The sequence below is a fragment of the Sebastes fasciatus genome, chromosome 12 (genome assembly GCF_043250625.1).
Source record: "Sebastes fasciatus isolate fSebFas1 chromosome 12, fSebFas1.pri, whole genome shotgun sequence".
Taxonomy (NCBI): Eukaryota; Metazoa; Chordata; class Actinopteri; order Perciformes; family Sebastidae; genus Sebastes; species Sebastes fasciatus.
The window spans coordinates 15697574-15714447 of record NC_133806.1 but is presented as its reverse complement, the minus strand read 5'-3'; the positions used below and the strand labels follow the sequence as shown (position 1 = coordinate 15714447).

Here is a 16874-nt window from a genome sequence, read left to right as displayed (position 1 = left end):
TTTTTGACATGTCACAGTAGGAGAAGCACAGGTGTGAATAATAAAGTTAAGGATGGCTGGATTCCATTTAGCTGCTTCTGTTTCAGGTTCCTGTTGTCGTGCACGCGGTCACACTGTCACACTAGTGGGCCACTTAAATGGAACAGAGCCATCGTTAATGTGATTGGTAACACCTGTGCTTTAACTATAAGTCAAAATGTCTGTGAAAAAGGCCTGTTGTCAAATGGGTTAGTCTGTGGCTATTAATGGATATATTTAGTGGTTATCTTCACATTAACAATCCGCTTATAAGCCTGTAAATCATGCACACAGTCCCTTGATGATAGCCCCTCTTGGTGACCCAGATACTCACCCATTAATTGTCAGTTTGTGTGTATGTGTGTGTGCACGTGGCACGCACACACCTGTGAGAGATTGGCGACCTGTGGGGGGGCGCCGCACGGGCAGCTAGGACAGGATATGACGTAGTTCGTTAATCCTATTAGGTTAATTAAGCCGAATTTGCAGCAGGTCTCACAGCGGAGCTCCGGTAACAGCGGGAGGATTCACCAATCGATTAGATTGTACTAGAAGTCAAAGGGAGGCTGTGGGCGGAGAAGCTCTGGAGGAGTTTGAACCAGTGTGAAGAGAGTTGGAGGTGCGGGTGTCTCTCTGCTGCAGGATGCTGATGCTGCCCCGGCGGATGATGTGGGGAGCTGTGACGCGTCATGTCGCTCCGCGTCTCACCTACAGCTCTGCAGCAGCACAGCCGCAGGTAGGCCTGCATGCACACACTGCAACACACACACACACACACACACCACATAGACTCACACTACAGTATGCACACCGCAATATACTGTACAACTCAGTGCACTGGCCTACATCCCTACTTTCATATACAGGCATAGGAGAGTTTTGTCACGTAGCAAGTGTTTTTAGTCAAATAAGGAGATTATCCAATAGAACTACAGAGATTCAATTCAATTCAATTCAAATCACTTTATTTGTCCCCGAGGGGCAATTGTAGAGGCTCGTAGAGTAGTACAATTAACAACACAAAACAGGAAATTTTGAAACATTTTAAAAGTAAAAATAGTGATACTAATATAGTACTAATACTAGTAAAATACTTAAAATAGTGCAGTATACTGAGTAGAGGGACAGGGATGGTTGGGAGTTGAGGAGCAGGACAGCCTTGGGGACAAAGGTTGAACATGAGATGAACATGATGCTGTTCTTTAATTAGCTTTTTATTTCAAATATTTCATATTGTGAAGGGCAAACAAGCATACGGCAAAGAACTAAACATCACAGTATACAATATGAGTGAACTACTCATCAATTATCAACAGAAGAAATAGTCCCAAACATCACAGTACAGAGTGAAATAAAATAACTTAAATAGCTATTTTGGATCAATTTGGTTCAATTTGGGCTTGAATATTTTCATTTGATTCTATATGATATAAAAGGACAGAAAGAGGCTATATTTAATGATTTTAAAGAAATGTATTGGAGACATTCAGAATTATATTTTGTGGTGTTCAGGTCTGTTTGGTTCTTGCCATGTGCCCAGATGTTGTCACAAAGTGTTTTTAATTTAATTTAACATTCAGTGGTGATTTTAAAACAGTTGGAATTAAAAAAAAATGTTTTAATTAATTTAAAATTCCCCAAATTTAGACAATTCACACAAATCAGATGCACTAATTCATATATAAATTATAGAACATTTCCAAACTCAGAACACAAAATTCCAGATATTGACATGTGAAACAAAATATATGGGAGGCCTCTTATATATAGATTTTTCATACAATGCATTCTAGGTTTTGGTATTTTGTCAACATTGTAATTACACTGTAGAGCTGCAACAATCATGTTTGATCGACAGGAAATGCATTGCCAACTATTTCGATATTAGAATAATCGTTTTAATCATTTCTTAACAAAACGTAAAAGAAAATGCTGGTTCCAGCTTCTCAGATGTGACGATTTGATGCTTTTCTTTGTCATAAACGATAATAAACTGAATATCTTTCGGCTTTAAACTGTTGGACGTACAAAAAAATACATTTGAAGACGTCACCTTGGGTTGTGGGAAATTATAACAGGAGTTTTCACTATTTTCGGATATTTGACAAAACGATTAATTGATTAATCAAAAACATCTGCATAATGAAAATAATCGTGACTTGCAGCCCTTAAGTGATGGCAACTCTATGTAATCACACTTTTCTTTTATCTTCCTCTCTCTTACCAGGTGAAGCCAAAAAAGACCAAATTTGGCCCTCTGAGTGACAAAGACCGGATATTCACCAACTTGTATGGCCGGCATGACTGGAGGTAATAACATAAAAGAAAAAAAAACATTTCTCCAATCTAATGACCTGAAACTCAGTAGAAATACTTGCTCATCTCTCTCCCTCCTCAGACTCAAGGGCTCTCTCAATCGAGGAGACTGGTATAAAACTAAGGAGATCCTACTGAAGGGATCAGACTGGATCATAAACGAGGTGAAAATCTCAGGGCTTCGAGGAAGAGGAGGGGCAGGATTCCCCACCGGCATGAAGTGGAGCTTCATGAACAAACCCAGCGACGGCAGGTAGGAGAGGCAAAAGAAATCTACATTCAATCAACATTTGTCAGAGACACTTATTGGTACGGTGTGTAGGATTTGGCAGCATCTAGTGGTGTGGTTGCTTTAGGAGCAACGGAAGTCAGACGGCAGCTGGCGGTACCACAAGTTTCAAGTTTATTTTATTTATATAGCACTAAGCAAACAAGGAGTAACAGTCCAGCCTAGATGATATTAGTGCATGAATGACTCTTTCTAGATCAGAGGGTGATAGGAAATGCATGATTTTGGAGATGGTTTGAAGAAACTGGACCTGACAACAGAATTTACCTGCCTGATAAAACTTAATTTACCATCAAATAAAACACCCAGTTTTTTTGCATGTGGTCTGATTGAGGTCCCGGGCAATAACAGTGGTTATGTGTGGGGGGCCAAAACGTAAGATCTCTGTCTTGACCTCATTTAACTGAAGGTCATTATGAGCCAACCAGTCTTAATGTCTTGGAGACAGTTTCGTAGGTGACAGTTTAGCACTCTGCGGCTCACATTACCTCAGTTTCACAAGCGTGTCAGAGAACTACGGTGGCCTTCAGGTAATGTAAAAACACAAAAGGCTCTCTCTAGAGCCAGTGTTTGGTTTGTCTGTTCTGGCCTACTGTAGAAATATGGCAGAGCAACATGGCGGACTCCGTGAAGAGGGCTCGCTCCCTATGTAGAGAAAGGCTCATTCTAAGCTAACGAAAACACAATGATTCTTAGCTTCAGGTGATTATACACTAATGAAAACATAGTTCTGAATATTATATTCCATTTCTGCTGATAGATTCCCCAAAATGTCACACACTATGTATCATTGAGTGTCTCCTTCTTTCCTGTGTCCTAAGGCCTAAGTACCTGGTGGTGAATGCTGACGAGGGCGAGCCTGGGACGTGTAAAGACCGCGAGATAATGCGTCACGACCCCCATAAGCTAATAGAAGGCTGCCTGATCGCCGGGAGAGCTATGGGCGCTCGTGCTGCGTACATCTACATCAGAGGAGAGTTTTACAACGAGTCGTCAAATCTACAGGTATGCAAAGGCACAGCTGAGTGACTTGTCAATCCATATAGATGCTGTGTGAATTAGACTGTGGCTACAGTCCAAATCGCATACTTTTTCTTTTTACTTTTAGTATGCACTGCAGTACAACTAGGACATACTGCTTTGTCATAACATTGCGCCTTGAATTTTGACCCTCTTGCTCATATATCAGAGGATTGTGGGTCAGAATAGCCAGAAAAGCATGCTGGCTTGCATACTGCAAAATGCAACTGGATGTAGTAGGACATCCTGGTACTGCATTTGACATACTATGTTTTGGGACGTACTAAATATTTTTCTGGCATATTAAATAGTATGTTAGTATGGGTATTGTAACGCACAGTAAGTGTTGTTTGTTTCTACTCTTCAAACAGGTGGCTATTAATGAGGCATACAAAGCAGGGCTGATAGGGAAGAACGCCTGTCGCTCTGGGTTTAACTTTGATGTGTTTGTGATGCGGGGAGCCGGAGCTTACATCTGCGGGGAGGAGACGGCCCTCATCGAGTCTCTTGAGGGGAAACAAGGGAAACCCAGACTCAAGCCGCCATTTCCAGCAGACATAGGTGAGGCAGAAGCTCTACAGCCTCCTACATCTGGTGTCCTAATGAGGTTAATAGTGATTTAAGAAACTGCAATGTAGTTCTTAAGTGATTATTCACTGCTTCATCTCTCTCCCTCAAGGGGTGTTTGGATGCCCGACGACAGTTTCCAACGTGGAGACGGTTGCCGTGGCGCCTGCGATCTGTCGTCGAGGCGGAGCTTGGTTCGCCAGCTTTGGGAGGGAGAGGAACTCTGGGACGAAGCTGTTCAACATCTCCGGTCACGTGAACACACCGTGCACGGTGGAGGAAGAGATGTCTATTCCTCTGAGGGAGCTAATAGAGAGACACGCAGGTGTGTGTGTGTGTGTGTGTTTACAGTCCACCTCTGTGTTGATGCTGGTTTACTTTATGAAACGCCGACATGACTTCCTGTCTCCTTTGGTGTGATTGGTGCAGGAGGAGTGAGGGGCGGCTGGGACAATCTATTAGGAGTGATCCCAGGGGGGTCCTCGACTCCCATCATCCCTCGGCACGTGTGCGATGATGTTTTGATGGATTTCGATGACCTGGTGCGTGCAGAGACGGCACTGGGAACGGCTGCCATCATAGTTCTGGATAAATCGGTAAACAGATCCCTGAATAATGTACATAACAGAATACACTGCATCTTCCGTGACAATCAGTCTGGAAAGATAATCTGAGTATTTTCCCCCCAGACTGATGTGATCCGAGCCATCGCACGTTTGATCGAGTTCTACAAACATGAGAGCTGTGGCCAGTGCACACCCTGCAGAGAGGGTGAGGAACTACACTTTGGTGGCCTTTTTTCTCTCTTTAATAGGTTAAAATAGTCATATGCCTGTCCGTAACACCTCAGTAAGATAGAAGCTGAAAAAATCATCATGAATACAATAGTAGTACCTTCACATTGGAATCACAGCTGCCTGAAATGTGAGCTACGCCCATTTTCAAAATTCATACGTTATTCCTATGGTCTAAGACAGTCCAAAAAATATTAGTAAATAGGAAACAACTCTCTACCAAATCCAAAAACTAGAGTGCTAAAACTCAAACTTCAAATTTAGTCAAAGTATAAGGTGTGGATCTGCTCCATAGACAATGAATTGGGAGAGATGTTATAAATCAGCTATTCTCAACCACTGGGCCGAGGCCTCAGAACGCCACCTCGTGGGCCGTGGAGGTACTGCCAAATGGGTTGATTAACATATAAAAATATAAAAAACCTAAGGAATCCATTGGTAATAACCACGTCATGCTATTCTTAAAGGATATAGTTTGTATTTAGTTTTAGTTCAGTTCAGTAAAAATATTTTTTGCTGCTTATTTTTGTTTTAGTTTACTATAATAACCCTGGTTCAGTGTGAGTACTTTGCTGTTGTATCCACCTTTCCTCTTTGTCCTCCCCCTCAGGAGTCGGCTGGATGGATACAATGATGTGGAGGTTTGTTCGAGGAGAAGCAGCAACTTCAGAGATCGACATGATCTGGGAGCTGAGCAAGCAGATAGAGGGACACACCATCTGTGCTCTGGGAGACGGAGCCGCCTGGCCTGTGCAGGTGACATCTCTCAATTTTTTTTTTTTTTTTAACCAGTCCAACTCATGAAGCAGTTAATGAAACACTGACTGAGGTTACAAGTTCAAACAAGTACCAATTTACATTTTAACAAGCATTTCTGTTCTTCTTCACCTTTCACTTTTCATCTACAGGGACTGATCCGCCACTTCCGGCCCGTCATGGAGAGCCGCATCTCTCAGTATAACAAGAAAAACCCTCCGAGAGCGCCAGAGATTGAGATGATCTGAAACTGTGCAGGTGTCCATTTCAGCATTCAGTCCTTCAGAACAGTAATAAAAGCTCACTGTGCACATATTTTTTTAACATTGTTTTTAAATATGAAAATATATCTGTACTGGTTAAGAATGCACAGTTACGCTTAAAATTAAATTTCTTCCAAGTTTAAAAGTTATAATTGCAAAACCTTCACAAGCAATATGTTTTTCGAGAATTTTCATGCAAGGATGAGTGGTTCTATTTTTTGTAATATAAATCCTGCAGCAAATTGGTCACTTAATCCCTTATTTATTTTGGCAGGCAGAACTGTTGACAGCCAATTGATTTGGTTTGTGATGAAGTGTGGCAAAACAGACTTAAATAAGTAAAAATACATGTTGGCAAGAATCACAAGCTCAAACACGGCAATAAATTAAGTTTATTTATTTCATAAAAGCATGAAATAAATTCAATAGGTTTACTACATCTTAGTCCAATATGATCTGTACAAAAAGACCAGAATAGGAAAGGATGGTGTCACTGATTTGGACAGGGAGAAAGGAAAGGAAAGGGGACAAAAGTACAAAAAGCTGTACTAGGGATCAAATGAAAAGTGGTCAGTGACGTGCAACATCATTGCCTTGTGATTTTACAAAGACACAAGATTTAAACACTTCACCTGGCATCGGTTTTCAAATCATTCCAAATAAAACTGGAGGCAGACCATCTATACAAAATAGTTTGAGCATCAGTCCCGCAAATGTTCATCTTCAAACTATAATGTGTGCACCAAAAGAAACAAAGTTTTCCAAAACATTAGTATGTTCATTTGGACCCAAAGTACTAAAATACCATGTAGCTGTTAAGAGTCATCCACGTGATGAATGATGGAAAAAAAGACAGGCTCAGTTTGGGTGAACGTCCTGTAAGACTCGGCACAGGTTACATTTTTCCTGTTTTAGGGTGCCATCCAGAAAGGCATAACCTGCTGCTGTGGCTGTGTTTTAGCACGAGGGGGTGGTGGAGGAGGGCAGCGGTAGCCCGGTGTCCAGCCTGAGGAGGTGGGGGGAACCGCCCCAGGGTTACCTGGCCCTAAGGCTTTAGAGGTTGAGTGGTCTTCCTCTTCGTCGGAGGAGTCGCCGGTGTATGCCACCAAACCTGTTTTCAATCTCTTCACCGAAGGCTCTGAAAGAAGAAGAGGGGAAGCACGCAGAAGAGAAGAAGAGGTGGCACATGTGGGGAGGAAGGTAGAGAAAAAAGAACACACAAAAAAAACAACAGCGGCAGCATGTTTCAAACACGACAGGTTCATTATTCCAAACACATTTTGGGAGAAACAAATAGTTAATAGATTTAAATCATAGTTTTATCAGCAGAGTAGAGGAGGGGGGCAGCCATTCGTTGGTGGGGAGCGACAGCGTTAGGGCCGTCCAATCGAGCGGCAGGACAGCGTCACAGGACGAGTCGTGCCCCACCCCCAATCAGAATCCAGCATCACCCCAGAGACACATGGAAGAGAAGAAAAACACAGAGAAAAAGAGAAAAACACAAAAACAGGAGAGGTTCTCGTTAGTGAGGAAAGCAGACAAACTACAGGCAACCCCAGACTGATGATGTCATCAGAACGGGACGGTATGGTCGACTCGATTTATCAGAACAAAAGGATTAAACAATGCACAAAAGATGAGTCATAGCTCCGCCTCACTATCTGGAGGGTTCTAGTCACAGCAGCAGAGTCCTGGAAGAGTCATAAGAAGGCCTAGTTTGAGGCTCAGTGAGTGTGACTGTTTCTCTAATCTGCCACAAAAACTTAATTATTAAAATCCAAAGAAATACAAGCCATATATGTGTCTTGAAACATCTGCTCGGGCTTTATGTAACAGATACGCCTCTTCAATCTCATGTAAAACCACTGAAATTTAGACAGTCTAGTGGCCCAGGACAGGATTTACATTTTACTCTCTGCAGCTCTGCATTAAGGCTGTGAATAGATCCAGGCTGAGCTTATAAAGGGCACAGTCCAGTCAGGAACTGTGGATTTGGATTTGGGCAGGGATTTGTCAGTCCACAGGATAATGCCCTTACCCACGGGGCCTTGCGGTGCCCTTCTCTCCTCCATCTTGGGTCTCACTCCATTCACAGGCAGCAGCGGTGGAGGCATTAGCTGCCGACTGGAGAACACAGAGAGAAATGGTGTGAGTTAACTCTGCCTACTGGCTCTTGCTCAATATTAATATTTAATTAAAAGGGTGGGTCCATCTGGTTTCTGTTTTGTAAGCAAATCAATAAGGTTATTGAATGCTGGAGTCAGCATTCTGCGAGGTAAAATTACTGTTTTGTGAATGGAGTCTGGTGGCTTTGAAGAGAGCGATATTACGGCTTCCGTTTCCCGTCGGAGAGGGCTGTCTGACGGCGAGGTAAAGTGGCTGTGGACGTTAGCAGGACTGAAGCCGTTATATCGCGGTCTTTAAAGCCACCAGACCAGACTCCATTCACAAAAACAGTTATTTTACTTTGCAGAACACAGGAGTTGCTGGTCTACCGCTGCATCGATTGGTTTGCAGAAACCCATGTAATGTCTAGCGGGAAAAATATTTTAGAAGGGCTTTAGAAAATAGCATTTTTGCGCTAAAACATACATACATTGACCAAAATGTGCATGTTCGGATTTGAACACATAAGGAACACCACTAGGAAGCTACAGAATGATATAAAAAACTCAAAAATAATGGACCTACCCTTTAATAAAATGTAAACAAATGTAACAAAACTCTGTGTACCTGTCCCTCTCACTCGGCAGGCCAGAGGAACTCTGTTGTGGTGGGGGTCCTGTAGTCTCTGGGCTGCCCACTGGGAAGCCTGCACCTAAATTAGTCATATGAATGGGTCCATGCTATGAGCAGAAAAACACACAGGCGCGATTAGCAGACATCCTCTACTAAACCCTGTCCTGACACTAGCTGATAACTATATCAAGTGAAAAAATATCTGTCATTGTGAATAGCTTACCACATGTCTGATTACTCTGACATTTTCCCCAGCCACTATGAAAGATACTTAAAGCTCATCAGTATTAATAATACCTTGTCCTGATCTCCTTATTACCAGTAGAAAGACACGGGTAAACTGGAAGTGAACAACAGGAACCAGCAAGCCATGCCATTTCAACCAGTGTACGTAAAACATTTGAAGAAAGGAAGGATGAAATGGTAGATAAATCACAGACGGTGAAGTAATAGAGCAGCTAAAGACAGAGACTGGAAATGATTGGCTGATGAAACAAAGTGACTCGACACACACTGCACTCAGGTAAAAGTGTAGTCATACAAACAAAAAGGCAAAAAACAAACAAGGGGGCCACAAGGTGGAGAAAAGAAAATAAGGGTGAACAATAAAAAAAACCAGCAGAATGACGAGGGGTTGTAATGGCGGAGGAGCCGTCTATCACCTGGTATCCGAGCAGGCCGCTGTTCCTCTCGTCTGGCACCTCCTCTGTGAAGCGTCTTTTCTGTGGTGGGTTGACTGGAGGGGCAAGAGGCGGAGCCTTGGGTGGCGCTACAGCCGATGGAGGAAAAGGTACAGGAGGAAGAGTCTACAGAGACATACAGTAAGTATTATTGCTTTGCATGCTATACACATGTGGGTTATGATGGCTCTGTCCTACCTGTGGCATGGTGCCTGAAGCCAGAGCAGGTGCAGGGGCAGGAACTGGCACTGGAGCGAGGGTGTGGGTGTGGGTATGGGCGGGAGCAGGGATGGGGGCAAGGGGGAGGGAGTACTGAGGATGCACACCCGCTGGTGCTGCGGGATGTAGAGGGGGTGGGATAGTGTAAGATAGAGAGACAGGTTGAGGCTGAGGTGGTGGTACGGGCATGGCGTAGCCTGGCTGGTATCCAGCAGGGGGGTAGTAAGGAGGCTGCGGAGGCATCCCGTTCACCATCGGAGGCTGAGCAAAGCCTGGAGGAGGAAGGGGAGAGAAACCGATCGAGTCAGGCTCGTCCAATGACTTCTACAATCCATTGTATTGCAATTATAGCTGTTAACCGGTTATATTGTACCCTGTTGTGTTGGCATCATTGAGCTCATTTGATTGAGGAAGCGAGAATACTCTGCATGGACCTAGAGAAAGAGAAACATGTATGTAAGGCTTGTTTGTGGTTCAAGGAACTAAAATACAAAAATGTACTATTGTAGGTGATCATTGAGACAACAGCAAACACAAAAATGTGACATCACTGTGTTATGGAAGAGAATATGGTATAAACCTACTGTATAACAATTAAAACTATATATAATAAACTATCTAATGCCGTTCATCAATACATCCTGGTAGAAGCAAATACTCCCTTGAGCTTGTGCCTTAAAGTTTTTGTTGTAATTTCTACAGGAAGCAAAATAGTTTAAAACTTGTGTAGGTATTCTGTATATTCTTTACCACAGCTTTAGACCACAACTATCTACAGTTTTGTAACCGATATGTGCGAATAGGTTTTTATCTCAATGGCACATCTGTAAACTCTTAAGATCATTGACGACATTCATGCCGCAAGGAAGTGCATGTTTTTTGGGGGGGGTTTTTACACTAACTTTTAGCTTTGTTTGCCAGAGTTGGTTGCTAACAATGATTTTGTTTGAGAGAGAGTTATACAATTTGGAAACGTCAGTAGTGGCCTCAAGGTATACTATTGATTTATAAATTATAGATTACTCATTGCTAAGAATTGATTAGTCAAGTTAGTATATATTGTACTGATGTTTATCCCTGGGACATTTGAGCTGTGCGGGTGTTTTGTTCCAAATTTCAAAGCAGTTGTAATGACGGTGGTTGTCAGTGAACCAGCTCTTCCTCCCACCAGTTATAAATGGCAGTATACGCCAACAAAGCATGCATTTGGAGTTGTATACGCTTATAATGAATGTCAATTGTAGTTGGAATGGAAAAGCACAGACTTGGACAAAGTATCATGTCTTAACATTTCACAGTAACAGGAAATTACTCACCGTCTGAAGCAGGTTCTCACACAAGGTTTTTGCTGCTGCAAGTCCTTCTGGTTTAGGATGACTGGAGAGAGAACAGACTTAATTTAGTTCTACTGAGCCCACGATACTGAAAAAAAACAAAAAACTAAACAAGCCGAAATCATCTCTGAGAGCACCCACCTGATGTAGATGTACATGGGTTCAAAGGCCTCTCGTCCAGAAGCAGGCTCTAAACAGCCTGATCCTTTTCCTCTGAGGAATACTTTGGCCCCGGTCTCAGCCTGGATGTGCTGCAGGTACGAACAGCAAGGACCCTCGACTCGCTCTTTAACCACAAACCCCGGGATAGCATGCTCCAGGCCCACAAAGATTTTATCTTGAACATAATGCATCTAAAAAAGGAAAGGATAGCATAAAGATAGATAGATAGATAGATAGATAGATAGTAACTTTATTGATCCCAATGGAAATTCAAGTTTCCAGCATCTCAGTTCCATAGTGCAAACATGTTAGTAAAAAGGCACAAGTAAGTAGTACAAAGTATAAAAAAATATACCAGGAGATGAAGAAAACTGTTAAAAATGAATATAGTGCAGGGTAACAACTGAGATACGGGACTATTCAAAATGTGAATATAGTGCAAAAAGTGATATAGTGCTGGATAATAAAATATAGGAGATATACAGTAGAGACCAGGGGATTAAGAAATGTAAAATATGGAGTATAATGCGGGATAAGAACTGAGGTAGTCTTTTTTAAATAGACTAAAGTGCAGATTAAAGCTGTACATTATTTGTAGAATACAGTAAACACAAGTCTATAAAGGTGCAGACTAGAGCCGTTTGTGGTGTGCAGAATTAAACAGTAGCTCAGTCTATTAAAGTGCACTGTGTGCATTATCTGTCCTGCAGACCGTCCTCCTTTGTCCCCCTCGTCCCCAGAGAGGTGTTGTACAGTTTGATGGCTTGGGGGACAAAGGATTTCCTGAGGGTAATATAAGGTCATATATACATCTATATGCATTACTGTAGGTAAGTACAAATATTGTGTGTGTATACAAAGCTTTTCATTGTAGCATCATCTTAGTTCATGAGATGTAAAAAGACCAGAGGAAACAATTCTTACCCCGGACTGATAGTGTGGTTTGTGATGGGTCATTGGGGGCAGTGAGGGAGGAGGTGGGTTGTGCTGCTGGTAAACTGTGACTGAAGCCCCACTAGGGGAGAAGGGTGAGGAAGATGACGAGGCAGTTGCGGCCTTCACCACACCGTTGGTGATGATTTCCTTGATTCTATTAACTGCCCCTGGAGAACGTGGAAAAGAAACCATCAGTCTAATCACATGATAAATACAAAGACACACATTCATTAAAGAAGTGTGAAAAAGTACTGACTGTCAACGAGCTCTCTAGTCTGTCCTTGGACATGCAGATACAGAGGTCGATCCCTGCGACGAAACAGCAGAAATGTTGTTTTAACATATAATAATTAAAGCAGCAAGTCGACTAGTTTTTATGATCTGAAAAAGAGAGGCGAGGGAAGTCACCCTGGAAGCGCTTTGCCCTTCTCCTCTCCCGTCATGTAACGGCCTCTGGTTGAAACTGCAGCACCGCTCACTTTACTGATCTGCAGAAAAATAGGTGAAGTATGTCAATAAATACTCCACAAAGCTAGTGATGAACTTGATTCTATGAGCTATGATTGTTCATATTGCTACTGCTGACCTCATCCTGCGTTTGTCCACGTGTCAAAAGATTCCGACAAGTGATCGGGACGTCGTTGATCTCCACCTCGGCTACAACCAGGTCATCTTTGGCCTTTGTTTGCATCGGAGGCTTCCCAACACCTATAGCCTGAGAGAGGAGGGGAGTCAAGAGATAAAGTATGTGTCACCCCAAATTAACTGTGGCCACTGTCAATAAATATGGGCAAGAGACTATACTAATATTTAGTGTTAACATTGTGATAACACTGCAGAATCTAATAATAATATAAATTGTGATGCAGTTGAAGAAAATTTGTCGAGGGAGCAAATTTGTGGTGAACCTACTCGATATGTGACGGGAGTATTCTCATGAGAAAGATGAGTTCAAAGAATTTGCAACCGATAGCTTCGTGTGCCACAACAGAATGATGACTCTTGGGATAATTTAATCCTAGGAGAGATATATGCTGGAAACTGGGCGAGGAACATCTTTATTATCAGCACAACTGTTATGGGCCACTAAGTGGAAATATTTTCTCGATTATCACTACAAAAAATTATGTTAGATATCTCCCAGAGCTTTATCAGAAATGCTTAATGTAAACTGAACATGGCTGTTTTCAGTTTGTCACCCCATTATCATGCAGCCCAATGTGATAAACATTAACTAGGCAGTTAAGCGCATCATTTTCGATAACTGCACGAATTCTGTGACATACAGTATGTCGATATGAGAAAAGGGTCCTGTAGTTTCCATCATGATTTGCGCTTGTCTTTATAACAGCTGTTTTATTTATTGTTTTTACTATTTTATAGTTTTGTTTTAAATTAATTTGTATTCTTGTAAACCCCTTATGAATTGTGTTCTATTAAAGGTGCTATACTAAATAAATGTTAATATTATTATTATTATTATTATGATCATTTTATAGAGCTTTAAACAAAGAGAAATCTAACTACAGTAGGGGTAGGCCGTATGGATAAAATTGATTAGCAACATTGGCCACACAGGCTTGGAATATGTCAAACGGATAGCGACCATGCTATTTAAAGTATATATATATATATATATATATATATGTAAAAACATGGTCATGTTTGACAAATTTATCAAATCTAACACTAACACCTACACACCAAAAACTGACAATAACTGCACTATACTGTATAATGACTGTGCAATACCATTATCAATATTACTACTCTGGTGTAATTCATACTGTGCAATATTTTCAGGTGGAATTTCATTTCATTCTCACTGTGCAATATCATTTCCCACTTGTGCAATTTTGTTAATAGTCTGTTTATTGTCAATACTGTATATACTGCTCCTATTTTTATACTCCCTTCTATTTAAATTGTTAATATTTTGTAAAACTTTGTTTAGCTCTTTTTTGCTGTGTTAGCTGATGCAATCTTGTTTTTTGCACTATCCCCTTTGCTGCTGTACACTGCAAATTTCCCCACTGTGGGACTAATAAAGGAATATCTTATCTTATATATCAACATATTGCCCACAACTACCAACATATGATGGTCCTGCATCAGAGATGATTATGTTTTAAAAGATTCTTGCATAATAGCCATATCTTATGCATATTATTATGCTCCTCATTACCTTATCAGGTGGTCCCGGGATGCCTATCTGCGAGGGTTTGAGTTTTCCCTTAGCCACCAACATAGCATTGATCTTGGCAGCCACCGCCGCTGCAGCATCCAGAGCTCCGGTGGGAGCAGCTTCAGATTCACCCATCCCACCGGACCCGGAGCCAGGGCCGGGCTGGTCCCATTTACTGCGGCGGCTGGAAGGACAGGACAGAGAAAACGACAAGACAGAGAAAACATATCATGAATTAGGACAAGAAAGGGGAACTAAACTTTTGATTTTTATTGGTATAACCTAAAGCTACCCCTCAAAAACACCTGCTGTTGACATATTGTTATTGTTGACGTCTTCGAAATAGACCAAGAAGAAGTGAGACTCTTATAGTCTCACTTCTTTTTGTCTTATTGTGATCAAGTCACATTGTAAACTCACATGTGCTCTTTTAAAATAACTCATATAACATACATGTAACTACAGGATAACTAGCATGAACCAGTGCGGAGCTGAACCGACAAACACTCCGCCATGATTACATAAATAGCTGTCTATCGTTAGCTAGCTAGAAGGCTAATACAAGGCCTACAGAAGGAGGATGGGACACGGGTCTTGACACAGGGAGTATTGCGCATGCGCAGTGTAAATCAAGCTGCGTTACGATTGGCTCAATTTCGACGAGTGCGGCCAGATTTTACTGCGCATGCGCAATACCCCAAACACATAACGCGTGACCCAGCCTCCTTTCCATAGGCCTTGACTAACGTTAGCTAAGAACGGTGAGTCCAGATACTCGCAGTTAAAATGATAAAAGCAGCCCGTTTTCACAAACTCACCCGCCGTTTTGGGTTCCACAATATGACATCAATATCTTGTCAAACGGAAATTTTCCTCTCAGTGTTAAAATAAATGTGTAAAATCCTCCTTTTGACTTGTGTTGAGCACACAGTAGACTGAGCTGCTGCTGCTGCTGGTCGCTAGTCACTGATGCTGCTGCTTGCTACGTAGTAGTGATGTGTCGTCGCAAACGAGCCGGTTCAAAAAGCCGGCTCTTTTAACATAACTGCAGGTGGAATTAAAAAAGCTGTGTATAATTAATATTGTCATCCGTCTACTCAAATAAAGTTTGACTGTGAAACAGAAATGTATTGTGTTGCTTGCAGTCACTATTTACTACCTGTACCCTTCTACATGCATGACATCAAATTAATGTTTCATATCACCTGTTTAAACAGTGTAATTACATAAAGCCTTTGTGAAAGATCAAGTTATATACAGATGATGGGAGTACATGAAGACTGTTCTACTGGTTCTTGCAGACTAACAGAAGTAGGAGCAAACTTTGTTTATAGTTACGAGGTGGACAAGAGAGAGCCACTCTGTGGGCGGGGTCACCTAGCTTGAGGTTCTCCGTTGTTCTAACAGGAAACCCTTATATGGCATGAAATTCGTTACCGACGTCACCGAAGTAAGGAAGTACCGCTCAGTGTTCTTTAAAATCCATTTTCGGACAGATGGAGCAGGAGAAAAAGAGAGAGGATGGTCTTTTATGATACTATGCTGGCCTGTAGACAAACTGGGGACAGATATTGATGTTTAAAAGACATGGAAAAGTGCATTTTTCATAATAGGTGACCTTTAAGTGAACGATAAGAGCCGGCTCCCATCCGAGAGCTGTTTTTTGGTTTTTTTTTATTAATTCAAGACAGAATGATACAACGATATTCTCCGCTCCACGGTCACTCCATGCACTGACTGTGACTAAATGTTGTGTTAATGACGTCTGTGAGACCAATCAGGTGATGACAGACAAGGATCATACCATCAAGCAGGGATGGTGCGCTGACGGTCTACAGGTATAGAGCAGGAGGGAGAGGAGGAGAGAAAGAGAGAGAGGAGTGCGGTGCGCGAATAGCAGACAAGATGAGTGACATTTGGAAACGATGCAGCATGTAAAATTATGGTATTCAGGAAATTATAAGGTTTAGTATAATTAAATTGAATGGTGAAAGGGACTGTTTGTAACTTCTTACACGTATAAATCACCCGGGTCGGTGTCCCATGCGTGCTCACGTGTGGCTACGCTATTCAGACAAGACTCCAACACAAACTACACGGAAGTACCAAAACCGCAAAGTTATATCTAGTGAAGCCCGTCTTGCAAAACAGTGTTGGCCGCGTTCGGAGGACGCGGGGGAGACCGTAGCTTTGGTCTCCAGGTCCGGAGTCTCTGCTCCTCTGCTCCTCTGCCTGCCTGCCTGCCTTCACTAAGCTCGCTCCACCTCAGGTGCATGCGCGCACACTACACACTGCAGTAGAGTTAATAGCTCTGAGAATATCTAGTGCTATCTAGTGGACGTTTGTGCAGAAATAACTGCTGCAGCTCCTCCAGACCAACAGAGGTTTCCCGTGTCTTGTGAAGTGAGAGCGAGAAATGTTATCGTCTCCGACCGGGTGCTGGTGTCTCCCCTGTTTCCTCTAACCGCGGTCGCGAGGCTGAAGCAGGAAAAGCCAACACTAGTATCAGCATTGATTCATGGAGGGTCTTCGTCTGGTCAGTTAACATTATTGCCAAGCAGGTGAAATATAGAGTGATATTGTGGTTTTAGCTGAC

General features: G+C 42.2%; 2 protein-coding genes across 4 annotated transcripts; one reads left to right on the top strand and one right to left on the bottom strand.

The window, feature by feature from the left end:
• Positions 1 to 267: 267 nt before the first annotated feature.
• On the top strand, positions 268 to 6168 carry LOC141778943 (NADH dehydrogenase [ubiquinone] flavoprotein 1, mitochondrial-like). Its single transcript, XM_074653512.1, has 10 exons — positions 268 to 754; positions 2246 to 2328; positions 2417 to 2587; positions 3445 to 3628; positions 4015 to 4204; positions 4323 to 4535; positions 4640 to 4806; positions 4900 to 4981; positions 5615 to 5760; positions 5913 to 6168. The coding sequence occupies exons 1-10, from the start codon at positions 662 to 664 to the stop codon at positions 6006 to 6008; spliced, it is 1425 nt and encodes a 474-aa protein (XP_074509613.1). The 5' UTR covers positions 268 to 661; the 3' UTR covers positions 6009 to 6168.
• Positions 6169 to 6397: 229 nt separating this feature from the next.
• Positions 6398 to 15276, bottom strand: khdc4 (KH domain containing 4, pre-mRNA splicing factor). Of its 3 annotated transcripts, none has more exons than XR_012596155.1 (14): positions 15097 to 15276; positions 14279 to 14462; positions 12680 to 12808; positions 12502 to 12581; positions 12350 to 12402; positions 12082 to 12260; positions 11137 to 11348; positions 10978 to 11038; positions 10035 to 10095; positions 9641 to 9933; positions 9425 to 9568; positions 8757 to 8841; positions 8062 to 8147; positions 6398 to 7161 (listed from the first exon to the last, which is right to left on the bottom strand). XR_012596155.1 is itself a non-coding variant. In XM_074653507.1 (14 exons), exons 1-14 carry the CDS (start codon positions 15123 to 15125, stop codon positions 6935 to 6937), a joined length of 1851 nt encoding a protein of 616 aa, XP_074509608.1. In that variant the 5' UTR covers positions 15126 to 15276; the 3' UTR covers positions 6398 to 6934. The 3 variants fall into 3 exon arrangements, 2 of the variants coding, with proteins under 2 accessions (XP_074509608.1, XP_074509609.1); XM_074653507.1 differs by having other exon boundaries at positions 8757 to 8869; XM_074653508.1 differs by lacking the exon at positions 6398 to 7161 and having other exon boundaries at positions 8004 to 8147.
• Between the last annotated feature and the right edge of the window lie 1598 nt (positions 15277 to 16874).